The following is a 15,847-nucleotide window of genomic DNA, read 5'->3' as shown; positions in this document are numbered from 1 at the left end:
CGTGTATTAGGCTATTCGCATTGACTTGAAGTAGGTAGTTTCCAAAAAATTGACAATCATTTACTGCTCGTCTGACAAGTGACAGGGTGAAATCTACCCACAAAGTATACAAAAATTCATACAGCACATTTAGAAAAAATGTTTCACATTCTAACATGCATTAGGCTATTCGCATTGACCCTAAGCTTACATATAAAATTAGGAAGAAGTCTAAGCCTGTACTTTCGCGTGGGTCTCTAAAAGTACTTTGAGCGATAGATGGAGCCACGAAATGAACGTGAAAAGTACCTTTGGATTTATATGCACGCTTTCCAAACGCAGTCACTGCTCTTCCTTCTTACAGAGCGTTTTATGTGTAGGACAAAGATAGCCTGAACTCTCCCACTTGCACTCATTGATTTGTTACAGTCTCTTATGTTGATGAGTTTTTCTGTACGAAGTTTCGTTTTCACAACGTTTTAAAGTAAATGTGGGTACCTTTCGTCTGAATCTAAACTTCAAAGGTTGTGAGCAATTTTATTGTACGTGATAGGGTTTTGTGTGCTATTTAAGTTTTATAAGGAGTGTCCTGTGCCTAAACCCCCTAGTTTTTAGGTTATTCAATATTTTTCACAAAACAATAATGAATTACATGTTTATAAACAGGATCGAGTAAGCCGTAATAATAGAAACCAAAAGAATTCCAGTAAGTCAGTGTCACACACAAGTAAATTATCTGCTGCAATTAATGTGCTCCCTATTTCGTAGTAAAATAAGATTAATTTAATTAAAAAGGCGAATTTCGAACTAGTCTTTTTAAAAAATCTTATTTTACTAGGAAATAATGAGTACACTTGCAGCAAACAATTAATTGGTTTTTTATTATCACGGTTTACTCCTGTTTATAAACATGTAATTCATTAATGTGTAACGGTTTAGTGAAAAATATTGAATAACTTAAAAACTACGGGGTTCAGGCACAGGATATCCCTTCTAAGAATTGAAGAGCGCACAACAGACCATCGAATAGAGAAACAAAATAGTGGTAGTTCCATTTGAATAAAAATAGTTATAGCACTTTGAAATCTAGAAATTTTACAATTTTTTGTAAACACTCTGTATCATTAAATTCAACTTTCTCATTACCAAAGTATTGCCTTTTATTCAGATTAAAATTATTGATTTCTATTTCTTAACTTTAAAATCAAGGTCGCTACGGTTTATCAAAGTGGGGCTGGTTTATAGAGAATTATTCGAAAAAAAATTAATAATTTGGCCTGAAGAGGTTAAAAAATGACATTGAATTAGCTAAAAATAAACATGCTGTTCCATTTAAAAAAATCAGCTGTGTATTGACACCGTAAACATGAGACACTCTGTACATTCAAAAATAATTTCTGTATATGCATAACATTCTATAGTTGACATTTGCACAAAAGATTTTTTGCTATTTTTTACCAGGTATGAACTACGAAAGACCGACGCAGTGTGATAGACCCTGTATAATTGTTATAAAACGTAAAAAACGAAGAAAGAATGGGAAAATTTCGTCTTTTTTGCATTTGACTTTAATTATCTCGTTATCTATTGCTCTGAGAGAAAATGAAGAGAAACGAATTTGATTAGAATCGAATTTTCTATAAGATACAGTTGGTATGGAACATTCATTTTCAAAAGTTATTGTTTTGTTAGGGAAAGATATAAAAAAAAGTAATCCCGAAAATTAACAAACTGTTACTAAGCAAAATTCATCCTATCTTTTATATTATCCGTAGCTTGATAACGGAACAATACGGCAACCTATCACCGTAGGTATCATAGTCATTGATTAATTAAAAATACAAATTAAAAAATCCATGCTTTGTCTTTCAAAGTGGGTGACTCCCAGATTCTCCCCCAATTCTTTCCGGTAGTGGAACCCTAAGCAAACCGTTTCCAACAATTGTCCCGATGATTCTTGCAAATCGACGGACTGTCAAATTTTTTTTTTCAAAATCCGAAGACTTTTGCTAGTTAACAAATGAAATAATTTCCGAAATATAACAAGAAATGTGACTCCATAATAGGCGAACAGAAACCTCTCGGAAAATTACCTAATATTAAAAAAAAATACGTCGAAATCCGTCCGTCAATTTGCAAATCATCGAGACAACTTTTGGAAAAGGTTGCTTTGGGGTTCCACCATCTGTACAAAAATTTAGAACGCTATGAGAGTTATCCAATTTGTTTGTTTATTTAATCAATGGCTATGATACCTACGGTGATCGGGTTTGTCGTATTGTTTTGTTACCAAAAGAAGGGACCAAATACGGCTTTTCAAAAAGATCGGATGAATTTTACTCAGTAATAACAGATTGTTAATTTTCGGAAATGCGTTTTTTTATATTTCTCCATAAAAAACAATAACAATTAAGAATGAACGTTCCATACTAAATGTATGGTCTACATAGACAATTCGATTCTAAACAAATTCACTTGAATACCTCACCGGAAAAAAAATGGAAAAGCTCATAAAAAATATCACTTCTCTTCATTTTTTCACTCGGGGCGATAGTTAACGAGCACTGCGCATGCGCAAAACCAAATTTTGAAAATGGCGTTACATTTGCTTTTATTCCAGGTGCATATGTATCAAATGTCATTTAAATACATTTATAAATTTAAAAAAGTTTGCAATTCGGTTCATACATATATGGCCGAGATACCAAAAGAACACTATGCATTTTGAATCGATTTGGCTCAACTTTTGCCATTGCGTATTATATTGATAAAGCTGTGCCCATATCGAATTTCATGCAATTCAGTTCATAACTAACGGAGATGTCAAAAGGGCCTTCCTTATTATACTCGCAAGGAGCTCGATAATATGTGAATTGCACTAATAATAAAAATAAAAATAAGAACATCATTTTTTTCATTTCCCATTTTCGCATATTTCCCTTGCGCTTTGAGCAGAATGTCAAAAAAATAACGACAGTTTCAATTTTTACAACGCTTCGATCATCCCAACCGGAACCCCCAAAAGCACCTGAAATTATAACAACATGTAGGTCAAGGGTTCGAGTCGTACCTACACCAGATTCTTTTTTAACTAAAAAGTTTATTAAAAGTTCAAAATTAAGATGTGCGTACATTTTTTTACAAACGCTGAGAAAACAAAAAGAGATACAAAAAAAGTTATAAAAGATAAATTGTAGAGAATTTAATTTCCTACAAAAAAGTCCACGATGGCATATATGTATCTTCAACCCTTAATATATGATAAGCAATCAAAGATACTATGAATGCCAACGCAATCAAGATGCGCAACTTTGAATGGTTGATATGGCTAAACGATTAAAGATAGATATATGCCGTCGCGGACTTTTTTGTAGGTAGTACATTTAATTGTCTCTAATTTTTGTTCTACAAAATTTTGTGTATCCCAATTGGTATCGGCAGCGTTTTCATTTAAAGTGCGCGCGACTATTATAAGTACCAACAAAAGATTACAGTATTGAAATCTTCAGTGCAAACGCAATTCGGAGCATAATATTCGCTCTAAAACCGATTATATTTTATAAAAGTGGGAGAGGTACACCTTACCTCTCCCCCGATTGTCACGGAACCACAAGTTCCCATTAGGCTAGACTTCTTCCTAATTTTATATTCAAAGCCCTAAGTATCTCCTAAAAAATTGACAATGACTTACCGTCCGTCTAACACGGTGAAATCCACCCCTTAAGTATTAAAAAAAATTGAAAACATTTATAGAAAAGGTTTCACATTCTAACATGTACTGAGTTTGTCTTAAAAATAATAAGCCCTTATGTACTCTTAAAAATATAATTCAGTATTTCTACCACAGACTCATGTATGTGAGAGAGTCAGTTTTTTAAACTTCCATTGCAGTCATTGTGTTCCCTAATGGTTGATTTCTACCAACAGGTGGCATTTTACGAAATTTTAAATGGGCTATGGGTGAGAAACGGATTGCAAATAAAGGGACAGGCGATGACCTACATTCAGTGCAACTTTTGCAATTCGATGGTAGACGCGGATCTCTACCTTCTCCAAATTTGCTCAACGAGGATACCGGCCGATTCGTTTCTAAACATCGTCATTGACAAGTACGTTCAAAACGAACCACGCGCGCGTCTTAATCGCTGCTTGCAGATTTCACATTAAGGAATGGATGAGTCTCACCCCCTACCACGCGCCCCAGAACGCGTACCTGGACGGCGAACATGACACGCCCATGCTGGAGAGCTTCCTCACTTTCCTCGCAACTCTAGTCAGTGTTAGAACTAATTTAGGTAAGTCGTTCGGTGAGTTGGAGAGAATCTAAGTCATATCGTAGGGCTCTCCGAGACCGCTTTGAATCGCCTCGAAATGATAACGCTGCTGTGCATGGGCGACAAGACTCACTCGCAGCTGATGGAGCTCATGCCGGAACGTTGCGGGACCTCGCAGAGTCGCGATTTCGAGTCGCTTCTCGCCGAAGTTGCCGATTATAAGGCTCCGGCGTTAGAGGCGACCGGAAACATGCAGCAGGGCATGTATGTACCCAAGGCGCAGGTTTGGGAGAAGCAATACGATCCCATACACGTTCTACTGCGGGCGGTGCACAGGAGAGATTTTCAAACGTCCATGGATCGCTACACTGAATAGTAAGTTCACTGAAATTCGACCCCCTCCCCCTGCTAATGAGGCCAGTGCCCTAATTTTTGTAATTCTAGTTGTCGTCACGCAAACAAATTGCGAGCGGGCACCACGAGTCTCTGGCCCCCATTTCGAGTTCCCGCCGATTGCGGCGCCGCCTACAGCGATCCTCGCAATATTCTTCAATCCCGTGTCTTTCACGCCGCCGCCTTGGTTATTTTATATAAGGCGGTACGAGGGCACGTTTCCGAGCACGTGATGGCTCTAGTAATATTCCTACTGGAAATGGCCGTCATTACCTGCGACAATACTGACGACGAGGTATGATAGTCAGTTGTTTTAGTGTCACTTTGCAGCCGTTGTTTTAGAGTTCGAGAATGTGCGCGACCAATACGCAACCGTCGCGTGTTTTGAACGATATGGATTTGGCATCGTGGTTCACGTCTGACTCGCTGACTGAGAATTTGCGAGGAGTCATTAATCGGGTTATGTTGACGCCCGAACCTGAAGTCTCGCCGCTTACTTACAGTTCGGACAGTAAGTGTCTTTTTGTTTCCATGAATGATTCAAGTGATTGTTCTTAGGCGAGATTGAGTGGGAGGGATCTGAGGCCGATAACGAAATATCTGACTTGTCGGCGGAAGGGCCTAACATTGCACTCATGTTAGAGGAGGCGGAGTGGGTACCGCAACCGGAAGCGATGGTCTTGGTACCCCATCTAAGAAATGAAGAACTTTTAGGATATGACAACTTGGCTTTACCTGGGCCAGAAAATAGAGGCTCACACGGTACTGGTCAAGCGATACTTGCGTTGCCTCCCGCCGCGGACGCCACTGCTGACGAATCCAATGCGAGCGATTCCATGACCGTTGCTGTCCCTAACAGGATGCGTTCTGAACCTGGTTAGTTGTGCTTGTGCAATAGTTAAGGCAATGAAATGATTGTAACGTTACAGAGGAGACAGAAAGGCAGATTCCCGCATTGCCACCGGCGGTGCAGCACCCAGCTGTCTTGGCCGGTAATGAAGTGGGGCGTCCTGCTTCTAGACCTACGAATCGAGGTGGCTGCAGTCGTCAGTGGACTGCCTCCAGTACGGACGTGAGCCGATCGGGACCTTGGCCGGCAGGCTCTAACTCCACCGCGTATAGTCTTATGCCTTCCACATCCACCATCAGAAAGACGTACATTTACAAGAGAAGATCGGTTGAGGTGAGATCCATTGACCTCTCCATGTGTGAGACTAATAAATTCACAGGGAACATCAACAAGTCCTCCAACTGTGATAGTCAACGAGAGCATCATCTCCCTACTTCTCAAACTTCACTCGCACCTATCCGCTGTACCTGATAGTTATAATCCCGACGAGCCACACGCGAGCGCCGACGGCGAGGACGAGAGCATGGTTGGCGACGGACCGTTCTTCATCGGAAAGCTACTGCACAAAATCGCCACCTTGGATACCGCTTGTAAGGACTTCATAAACGAAACAAGGAAGAAGATTTGGCCTCCACAACCGGAATGCGAAGAAGAGCAGAAGAAACGCGAAAATAAAGAGCGGGAGGAGCGAAGGCGGCGCGCGAAAGAGCGGCAACAGAAATTAATGGCGGAATTCGCATCCAAGCAAAAGCAGTTCATGGAACGGATGGAAACTGATGAAGTCACCAGTGGTACGTACCTTGAAATTGTTTAGTTGTCTAAAGGTTATTGATGTAAAGGTTCGCCGCAAGTGGCATTTTCCCAATTATTGCAATTATTTACTAGTTAAATCCTGTCGTTAATAGATATGGAATGGGCCAACGAAGAAGTCTTACTAAGCAAGCAAGAATACGATTGCGTTATTTGCAACCAAAGTACCGCAAGTACCGAGGACAAACCGATGGGTCTAGTCGTTCTCGTTCAGGCGACCAGCGTCGTGGGTCACCGACGGCGGCAGGGTTACAGTGAACGCGTGGTGCTGCCGACGTGCGAGGAGGACAAGGAAGTATTCCGAAAAGACGACACTCTAGCTTCAGAGTTTGATAAAAGGGTCGAGGAGATGCATAGGCACTTTGATCTGCAGTCGTGGCTACTTTCGATTAATTTAGGCTGGGAGGGTGGCGTGCACGTGCAGACCTGCGGTCATCACCTTCATTTAGACTGTTTAAAATCGTATTTGCAATCGTTACGTTCGCAGCAGAGCACACGACAACAAAGTTTAGCACCGGACAAGTATGCGCGCGCTTTTCTACAGTGGTGCCAAACTACAATATTTTTTATTGCAGAGGGGAGTACTTGTGCCCGCTTTGTCGGCAGTTAGCGAATTCCGTTCTCCCGTTATCACCACAGCTAGGCGATTGCGCGCAGATTGTTAGGTCCCGTCCAGCGAACATGTCCGACATTTTACACGAGCTTAACGATTTTTTGAAGGAAAATAAACAGGCACCGGTAAGATCGCGCGCATATTCGCTTTTTGGGGTACTCAATATTTTTTTTTAGAGTACCTCGAGCCTTTCTGAGGCAATGGGTAAAGCAATGGAAGACATGACTAGTAGTACTCAGCTGAAACCGATTTTCAAACCAAAAAGTGATAAGCCAAGCTGCCAAACACTTTTCCTCTTTGTGACTTCGATAGCGCGTACCAATTTGGAGGTCGAGTTAGTGCAGAGAGGTGGAAGCTTAGTTTCTGTTAGCAGCGAACCCCCTAATCCTCTCTTGCCTAAACGAGACTGCATCGTTCCACTTTTGCACGTGCTCGCTGTGCATGCTCGAGTCTTGGCCTTGTGGCCGGCTGGCGTTACGTTTCAGCAGCTTTGCGGACTACCTGCATCACCACCTGCAGCAAATGCACTAGCAGCTGTCGAAGTAGAGGTACCTTTATTACTGAGAGATCCGATTGCTCTTTTACTTCAGTTTGTGCTTCTCTTGCCACTCCATTTAGATCAAAGTAAGTACTGTTGAACGATTGAGCTAGACGGATTCAACTCGCTTTCCTTCATGGAAACTTTACGAGCGTGATTTTAATGGCAGCATTAAAGTGATAAAATAGCGGCCCAGATACAGATGAGTGGAACAAACTTCAAAGTTAGCAACAACCCTTTGTGCAGGTGCCTGTTTTATCGAAATGTATGGGGCAACATCTCTCACGATTAGCAGCTTTAGTTTTTATATGTCACCATACTTAAAGAAATTTTAATTAAAGATTTATAATAGTATATCTAGCGGTACCTAGGTTCAGAATGTAGTGTGAACTCAATTTAATTTTTTTTTAGTATCAATTGATTTTATTTAAATATTATATAAAATATTTCGAACATTTAAAAAAAGTTTCAAGATTTAAGAGAGGAAGAAAATTTCGTCTAAAGAGATTCTTTATCTTTATTCCTGTTTATGCGTAATAGCACTTACATTTGTCAATTAGTTTCTAAAAAATTAAAATATATAACACACTACATCACACATATTATAGACAAACAACACAACTTCAGTTTATGCCACCTGTGTCTAAAATATTAGTAAAGCCTTCGGTTAAACATCCTTGCACTGAAAAATATGCCTTATCAAATAGGTATTTCTTAATTATTGTTTGTTATACATTTGAACATTTTCAGGCAGTAAATTAAATATTTTTTGAGATAGGTAGTCATGGTTATTTTGAGTTTTTGCTGATCTACAGTAATCCATTCTAATGTGGTTCTTATTCCTAGTATTGTAATTATGCAGTTCAGATTGAATTTTGTATTTGGCATAGTTCGTTTTAGCAAATAAAATACATTCCAACACGTACATGGATGGCAGCGTTAATATTTTAAGGGAACGGAATGATTTCCTACATTTGTCTCTGTAGGGTACAGAGTCAAGTATCCTTACAGCTCGTCTCTGAAGTGCAAAAACATCTGTTACTGCAGCACAGTTGCCCAAAATTAGTATACTGTACTGTATTATTGAGTGTACTAGAGCATAATAGGCCGCTACTAATGTTTGTTTTGATAAACTGTTACTAAGACGTCGCAGCACATAAATATTGCTGCTTATTTTTTTACAAATATAGCTGGCGTGCATTGAAAAGTTTAAAGTACCGTCGACATGCACCCCCAGAGATTTTACTGACTGGGGATTTTCATAAGAATGCCTTTTTAACGTTTGGAGCAACTTCTGAGTTTTATCTGTGTTTAATATTAATTCATTGGATGTGCACCATTCCGAAGGAATCGAAATTAATTTGTCTTTTAAAACTAAAGTTTCTTCTAAGGTGCTGCGCTGTAAAGTTAAAGTGGAGTCATCTGCATACAGCAATCAGCGTGCGGTTGCATGTACTGCGCAAAATCATTAAAATATACGAGAAATAATAAGGGGCCTAAAATTGATCCCTGTGGAACGCCTTTCTTAATAGGTAATTTATCAGACATCACTCCATCGTACACCACATGCTGAAATCTGCCAGACAGATACGAATTAATTAATTTTAGGCTATTCGTGTCAAACTTGTACATAATTTCTAATTTACTTAGCAATATTTCATGAGAGACGCTATCGAAGGCTTTCGATAGGTCTAAAAACAGTTCTAGTGAATATTGACTCTCTTCGAAGCAGGTTAGAGTGCTATTTACAAATTTAGAGAGTGCACTAATCGTGTTTCTTTGACTCCTGAATCCATACTGATTCTGATGTAAGAGATTATCTGATTCAAAATAATCGGCAATTTGATTGTAGATTATTTTTTCGTATATTTTTGAGAACGTGGGGAGTATTGATATTGGTCGATAATTCTTTATATCTTTTGAATCTCCCGATTTAAACAATGGAATGACCTGTGCTACTTTCAGCTCATCAGGAAAATATCCGGAGAGTAGTGTAAGATTGACCAATTTCGTTAAGGGCAAAACTAGTTGATCAATACTATAGTTGATAATACAGGATGAGATTCCATAAATATCTTTAGTGTTACTTCTCTTTAACGACTTGATTACGTCCCTTACTTTGCATGGAGTCACTTCCTTTATTTGAAGGTGAACGTCACTAAATTTGACACTAGCCATAGCAAGAGGGTCAACAGTGGATGCTAGTGGCTGTTTCACTTTGTCCTCCACGACGCTTATAAAATGTTTGTTAATTTGGTCAGCTCTCGTGTTTAGGGAGTTGGTTGTTTTAACGTAGTTTCTCTGATTGTTAATCATTGTCCACATCATTTTGCATGGGTTTGTAGAATTACGAATTACCTTATCACAAGCATTAATTTTCGCATTCTTAATAGCATTTCTATACTGCGCACGACAAGTATTTCGTATGCGTTTCAGTGGTTTCGTTTTATACTGGTTGTAATAGTCAGTACAAAAGTGAAACCAGTCTCTCAGCAACTTAATTTCTTTGTTGAACCATTTAATTCCGGAGTCACGCTTTCTGGTCGACAGCTTTCGTTTCGGAAACGCAATTGAAAACGCATCGAGAAAGTTGCCGTGAAAAATATTAAATTTAGCTTTTACATTTAAGTTAATATCAGCTAGGTAATGCCAACTAAAATTACTCAACATGTTAAACAGGGAATTGTTACTCCTTTTAGTAATAGGTCTATAACATTTTGACTCTAGTTGGGTATCACGCACTTTACTGTCTCTACTCACTGTTAACATTTGTCCCTGATGATCAGAATAAAAAAAAAATAAAAAAAATAAAAGAGTCTAGTAGGTTCTTTAACTGTTTGCACAAACCCATAAGTTGCTAACAAGTTTGTGATGAACAATGCATTAGGGACTTGAGTGTTAAAGTTTACATTGAAATCCCCTGCTATTATAATACCCGTGGTGTGATTTAAAGACTGTAGCATCGAAGTAAGGGTGTCAGAAAATATGTCAAAGTCTCCCGACAGTGATCTATACAGTGATATGATCACTACATTATACGTGGCACAGTAGATTGCTGACAATCCACAGTGTAACTCACATGACAATGCACTAATATCGGCAATTGCAGAACAATTTAGATCTAACTTTGAGTTTATCAAGACTGCGACTCCGCCGTGTACACTCACCGATCTACAAAAAGCAGACGCAATTCGCCATGGCCCCACTTGGAACCCTCCATTTACCTCTGAATTAGTGAGCCAATGCTCACTTTACACAGATAAAATGAATGGTCGAATTAATGTCGCCAAAGAACGCCTCGAGTTCATTCACCTTATACCGTAAACACTGTATGTTAATATTGAACACCGATATACAGTTTTTCGCTGTTAAAATGGTTTGCGTTATCCTCGGTCCTCTGCCTGCGGACGCTTCCAGAAAAAACGGTTAATGAGAACGCCTGAGGGCCATAAGTCTGGTCTTAGTACAGCGTCCTTTAAATTTTTCTCTACAGATATTCTGAACGAGGAATATATGTCAGGAAATTTGGAAGTCAGCTTTGTAGAAGGAAAAGTGCCCATAACACTAGCAGCATTGCTATTTTCTTTTTTTTGAGAAATTGACCTGTGTAGCTCAGTTACAGAGTTATTGAATAAGATCTTTTCTCGTAAAATCGTGGATAATACAGAAAAAACGGCCAGACCTGCAACCTTTTTCCAAAGTGAAAAATATTGTTTAGCTCCCTTCATGGAAAATTTAAAACTGGATCGCATTTCGGATAGACCTTTTGACTTTGGTATAAAATTGCCTCTCATGGTATGGAAATTTTCAGGATAATGAAGTTTGTATTTACCGCGACTTCATTCAGGACTTGTATCAAATTCTCAAAAAGAAAACTTCGAGTTATAGGTATTAGTGCATAGAAATAAAAAAGCCAAACTCTACCTTTCGCACGCTTATTATTTAAGTTTTTTCGTAATCAAAGTGCAATTTAAACGTCTCCGATTTTCGATATATTTGGAATGATTTAAAATGTGTATGTATGAAGTGTGAGATGTGGATAAACTTTGGGGCATACATACATCAAAGTAATCAGGCAAAAAAAATGCAAAAAATTGACGTTAAGATATGCAGTTTTAAGAAGTACCATATCAGAAAAGGTGGTCCAAACAATTTTTTTTACTACGCCACTGAATTCTACGTAAAATATCTAAAATAAGCCGTTTTTACCTTTTTTCTATCTTAAGGCTGATTCTCACTATACATAACGTTTCCAGGCCATATCCTTTCCATAACCATTCCGTAAATTATTATACCTACGAAATTGACCTTTAAGTGATATGTGCGTAAGACATTCAGTCGCGCGCTAATACACATTCGCCTTCCATATGTGAACGGAAAGGAGAATGTGTATTAGCGCGCGGCTGAATGTCTTACGCACATATCACTTAAAGGTCAATTTCATAGGTATAATAATTTACGGAATGGTTATGGAAAGGATATGGCATGGAAACGTTTATAGTGAGAATCAGCCTTAACATGGGTAGCCATAACGTCCAAAAAAGTCAAAACATTTCATTTCCATCCTGTATCTCAGTAAAAAACGGATCTACGTCTCGACTAAAATGAGACACACGGTACAATAATACACCTGGCGGAGGGAAAGTGTGTTAGAATCTGCCTGGCTCAACAACTAACTTCACTCATTCTGATAAACTAACTCTGAACTTTTAGCATATTTCACAACCGTAGTGAAAATGATGTATAACCTGTTATACTATCAAGTTGTCACTCAAGTGTCATGCGGACTAACCGGCGCGGAACGTCAGAAGGTATGTGAGAGAGTTAAAACCGACAGAATCGATTCGCTCGCAAGCGCACTGTCGCTAATAAACGAATCCCTTGGAAACACCGATCTGTATATGGAAGACGACGGTATGAGCTGCACTCAGGCCACCCAACTAAACATGGTCGCCCTCGAGCAGCAAGTTCAAAAGTTGTGTTTGCCCTTCCTGCGCATCTCCGCACTTTTACGCCACCATATCTACAATCAACCGCTGCCCGACATAAGAGTGCCGCAAAGCGAGTTTGTGAGGTTAGTTTACTACTTAGAGCTCGTGACCGAGGGTATGGATTGGGATTGTTTCAACGCCGCGGTCGCTCTAAATTGGCCATCGGACGTAAACGTAACGGTAGTCTCGCCGCAAACTTGGTGCGTGCAGTTGGCCGCCTTCGTTCATAAAAGCCAGTTTGCCGCCAGATCGTTTTTAGTCGACCAGCATATAACGTGGCATCCGCCGAAATTGTTAGAATTACCTAGGGAATATGAGAAAATATTCACGGTAAGTTTTGCACGCCACAGTCACAATTCACACACACATTAACGTTTAGTATTACCACGAGAGGCCGTGCAGTCAGTGCCACTCGATTCCTCAGGAGACCACAATTTGTTTGCTATGCGGAACGATCGTGTGTCTAAAACAGAACTGCTGCAAGCAACAGAACGTTTGCGAGGCCGTCGCGCATTCGCAAGAGTGTGGCGCCGGAACAGGCATATTTTTAGTCGTTACGTCGACTTATACAATCGTGATTCGCGGTCGACGGGCTTGCCTATGGGGTTCACTTTATTTAGATGAATTTGAAGAGGAGGATCGCGATCTAAAGTAAGTTTATAATTAGTGGGCGTAACTAATTCTGTGTGCGCAGGCGTGGAAAACCTCTATACTTAAGCAGAGATAGATATCAATTATTAGAACAGCAATGGCTAGCTCATCGTTTCGATCACACGAAAAAGACATGGGTCTGGCATAGAGATGCGCTGTGAAACAAAGCTGCGTAATAGGAATTTATTTTTATTTATTAATCTGCGTTTATGGAATGTAATTGCTGTTTCAAAAAAAAGAATGCGTAAGCACTTTCTTCTACATGTGCTTTCCTATGATGTAATTTTAATTTTTGAACGTTAGTAGGTAATTACTAATTTTTTTGGAAATACACTGTATGTCGGTCTAATTTTCTACTCATTATTCCATCTAGTCAACGAAAAACGATCGTAAAAAGCGACCCGTGAATTTTTAATTGTGATCTGTTGCTTTTATTATTGCACCTGCACCAATTATGTAATTGTAATAACGCACTTTAAGATTTACTGCAAATTTTTAGTTGTCTTCCAATTTTATTTATACAGTGTATTTTATTTAAATCAGAAACTAAACATTATAAACAAACTACGGGATAAAAAGTGTGTGAGTGTCGCCGTAGTTGTAACGGTCGATTGAAGGGCTTGTGATAAAACTTAATTTTAATATAATTATTATGTATCATAAAAATAGGATTACACTACTTTTTGAGTCTTCTGCGTGCACTTAGAGACTGCTTTTACAATATCTAGGGTGCATTCAGATCTGCTCTTGTTTCAGCCGTGAGGGCATATATTGTTTATTTATTAAATTACAAAAAAAAATTACTTTATACATGTTTAACATTAATGTAGATCGGAATACTTTCGACGCCTCGGATCTATGTAAATTTTATCGATTGTATTTGAAAAATAAATTTGAAATGTGATAAAAACCGAAAAATAAAAGATATTTTGTTTGATAGGTTTACAGGCTTTTTCAATGCCGAGCGGCCGAAGGAGACTGTTTCGTATGGAAACTCGTCCTTTTCACATTTCCCAACCCATTTTTTTTGTTGCTTTCTTGGTACTAGGTGGGCGCCTATGCATCGTGTGTAATGGTTTATTTTCTTTATTACAAGCATTATTTAACGTTTATTATTTATTGAATGATCCCTGTAACTTTTGGGGAGCAGTTTAATAGATAGCGCCATCTATTGTTGGAATTTCAACCACGGCAATTTTAGCGGGCATTTTGCCGGCACCGTGCTTTTTGGTTGTTGATTGTAGACAATTTTACTTGTTCTTTTGTGAGCTGTAACAAAGTGCACTTCATTTGAATCGTTAGTTGAGAACGCATGGAATTTTAATTCCAATTCGATTAATTAAATTGGGGATTCGGGAATACTTGTGAACGGATTCACCCAAAAACTCCAATGAAAGGCTATAATTGCGTTTTTTTTTTCAATTTATCGTAAGTATGCCATTTGCATTTCCCGTAATTGAAGTGTACCTTTGCTTTATGTTTCAACTGATATCTGTTATTCTACAATGTCCATCAATGATTGTTCCATTCAACTATAATAATTGGCCTTCTTATAAGAGGTATGTACATTTTAGTTTATCAAGAAGGAGTGGGTTACCTTTTTGATTTTCTTTTAGGGTTTTAATTGTAGGGTTCCAGTGTTAGTCCAAAATCTAGTTTTAATGGACCAGCTTAAGTTTTGAAGAGGTTTGAGATTTGATAGCGAGTAAAGTCACTAGATATAGAAAGTACCGTAATCATCCGCCATTTTTGGGCAAATTTGCTGCCAACTTAAAAAAATTGACAAATAAAATCTGAATAGCTGTCATTTTTTATAACCTAACTTTTATAAAAATATATACAGATATCTCAATGAATAAAGAATACCTATTCATTGAGATATCTCCAAACAGGTGGAACAATCCCTAACATTAAACTTACTAGAATCTGGTAACTTCCGCCATTTTTGGGCAAAAATTATGCGTTCTCTCTCTAACACACGAGCCCAATGGATTGCGATACTTTCTATATTTAGTGTCTTTAATAGCGAGATAGGAGATGCTCCATCTATTTTTAGGGCATGGTACTGAAGATTCGATCAAATTGAAACAAGAAATGGATTTCTGAAGCAGCTTTTCTCAAGGTAATTTTCCAAGGCAAAATCTTCTTTTTTTCTCCTTGCCCCTTCGCCCTCTCTGTCATTCATTAGTATTGGATTTTGAATGATGGTATTTTTCAGGTCTCAATTTAGTAAATGTCTCACGGACATTATCCAACAAAGTGAAGTCCCTTTGGATAAATCAAGGACTGTTGCAACTCCACAATAACTTGCAACACTAAATGCAAATCCAAGAAGTACCTGTGTAACAAGAAAGATTTGCTCTGGAACTGTCACAAATCTCTACCTTGCTGTAATAAATGATAAATCATTTCTATATAGTTTTTTTTTTAATTAGCACAGGGTCTACTACCTAATAACACAGATTATTGTAGTTAATCTGTGCAGTGCACCGCTTCCTTGCAAAAAGTCAACGCTTGTTGACTCAAGGCAATAATACTTTCCCTAGGTACAGTCAATTGTGACTAATATAGTAAATGTTAATCAAAATTCCACTTTTCATCAACTTTTATTGAAAATATCAGTAAGAGTCAAGTTTACCTATGTAGGTAGAGTCAACTCTTACTGGAGAATTTACTTTTCCTGTAACATATATGCTTATTACGGTAACCTCTACGGAGGTTCTCATGTGCACAGGCCTAACGGCCCAT

The 15,847-nt window shown here is 38.5% G+C and overlaps 1 protein-coding gene across 1 annotated transcript; it reads left to right on the top strand.

Annotated features, from left to right (window-relative positions):
• The first annotated feature begins 3,870 nt into the window (after nt 1–3,870).
• On the top strand, nt 3,871–14,017 carry LOC116178055 (E3 ubiquitin-protein ligase Ubr3-like). The gene is made up of 14 exons (XM_031497335.1): nt 3,871–4,088; nt 4,135–4,274; nt 4,319–4,628; nt 4,698–4,941; nt 4,989–5,157; nt 5,205–5,522; nt 5,576–5,829; nt 5,876–6,287; nt 6,402–6,828; nt 6,882–7,044; nt 7,096–7,543; nt 12,171–12,778; nt 12,828–13,099; nt 13,143–14,017. Exons 1-14 carry the CDS (start codon nt 3,886–3,888, stop codon nt 13,258–13,260), a joined length of 4,086 nt encoding a protein of 1,361 aa, XP_031353195.1. The 5' UTR covers nt 3,871–3,885; the 3' UTR covers nt 13,261–14,017.
• The last annotated feature ends 1,830 nt before the right edge of the window (nt 14,018–15,847 follow it).

Source organism: Photinus pyralis, unplaced genomic scaffold (assembly GCF_008802855.1).
Source record: "Photinus pyralis isolate 1611_PpyrPB1 unplaced genomic scaffold, Ppyr1.3 Ppyr1.4_LG8, whole genome shotgun sequence".
In the NCBI taxonomy this organism is placed as follows: Eukaryota; Metazoa; Arthropoda; class Insecta; order Coleoptera; family Lampyridae; genus Photinus; species Photinus pyralis.
Note: the sequence above shows the minus strand (reverse complement) of the source record. Positions and strands in the feature narration are given on the sequence as shown.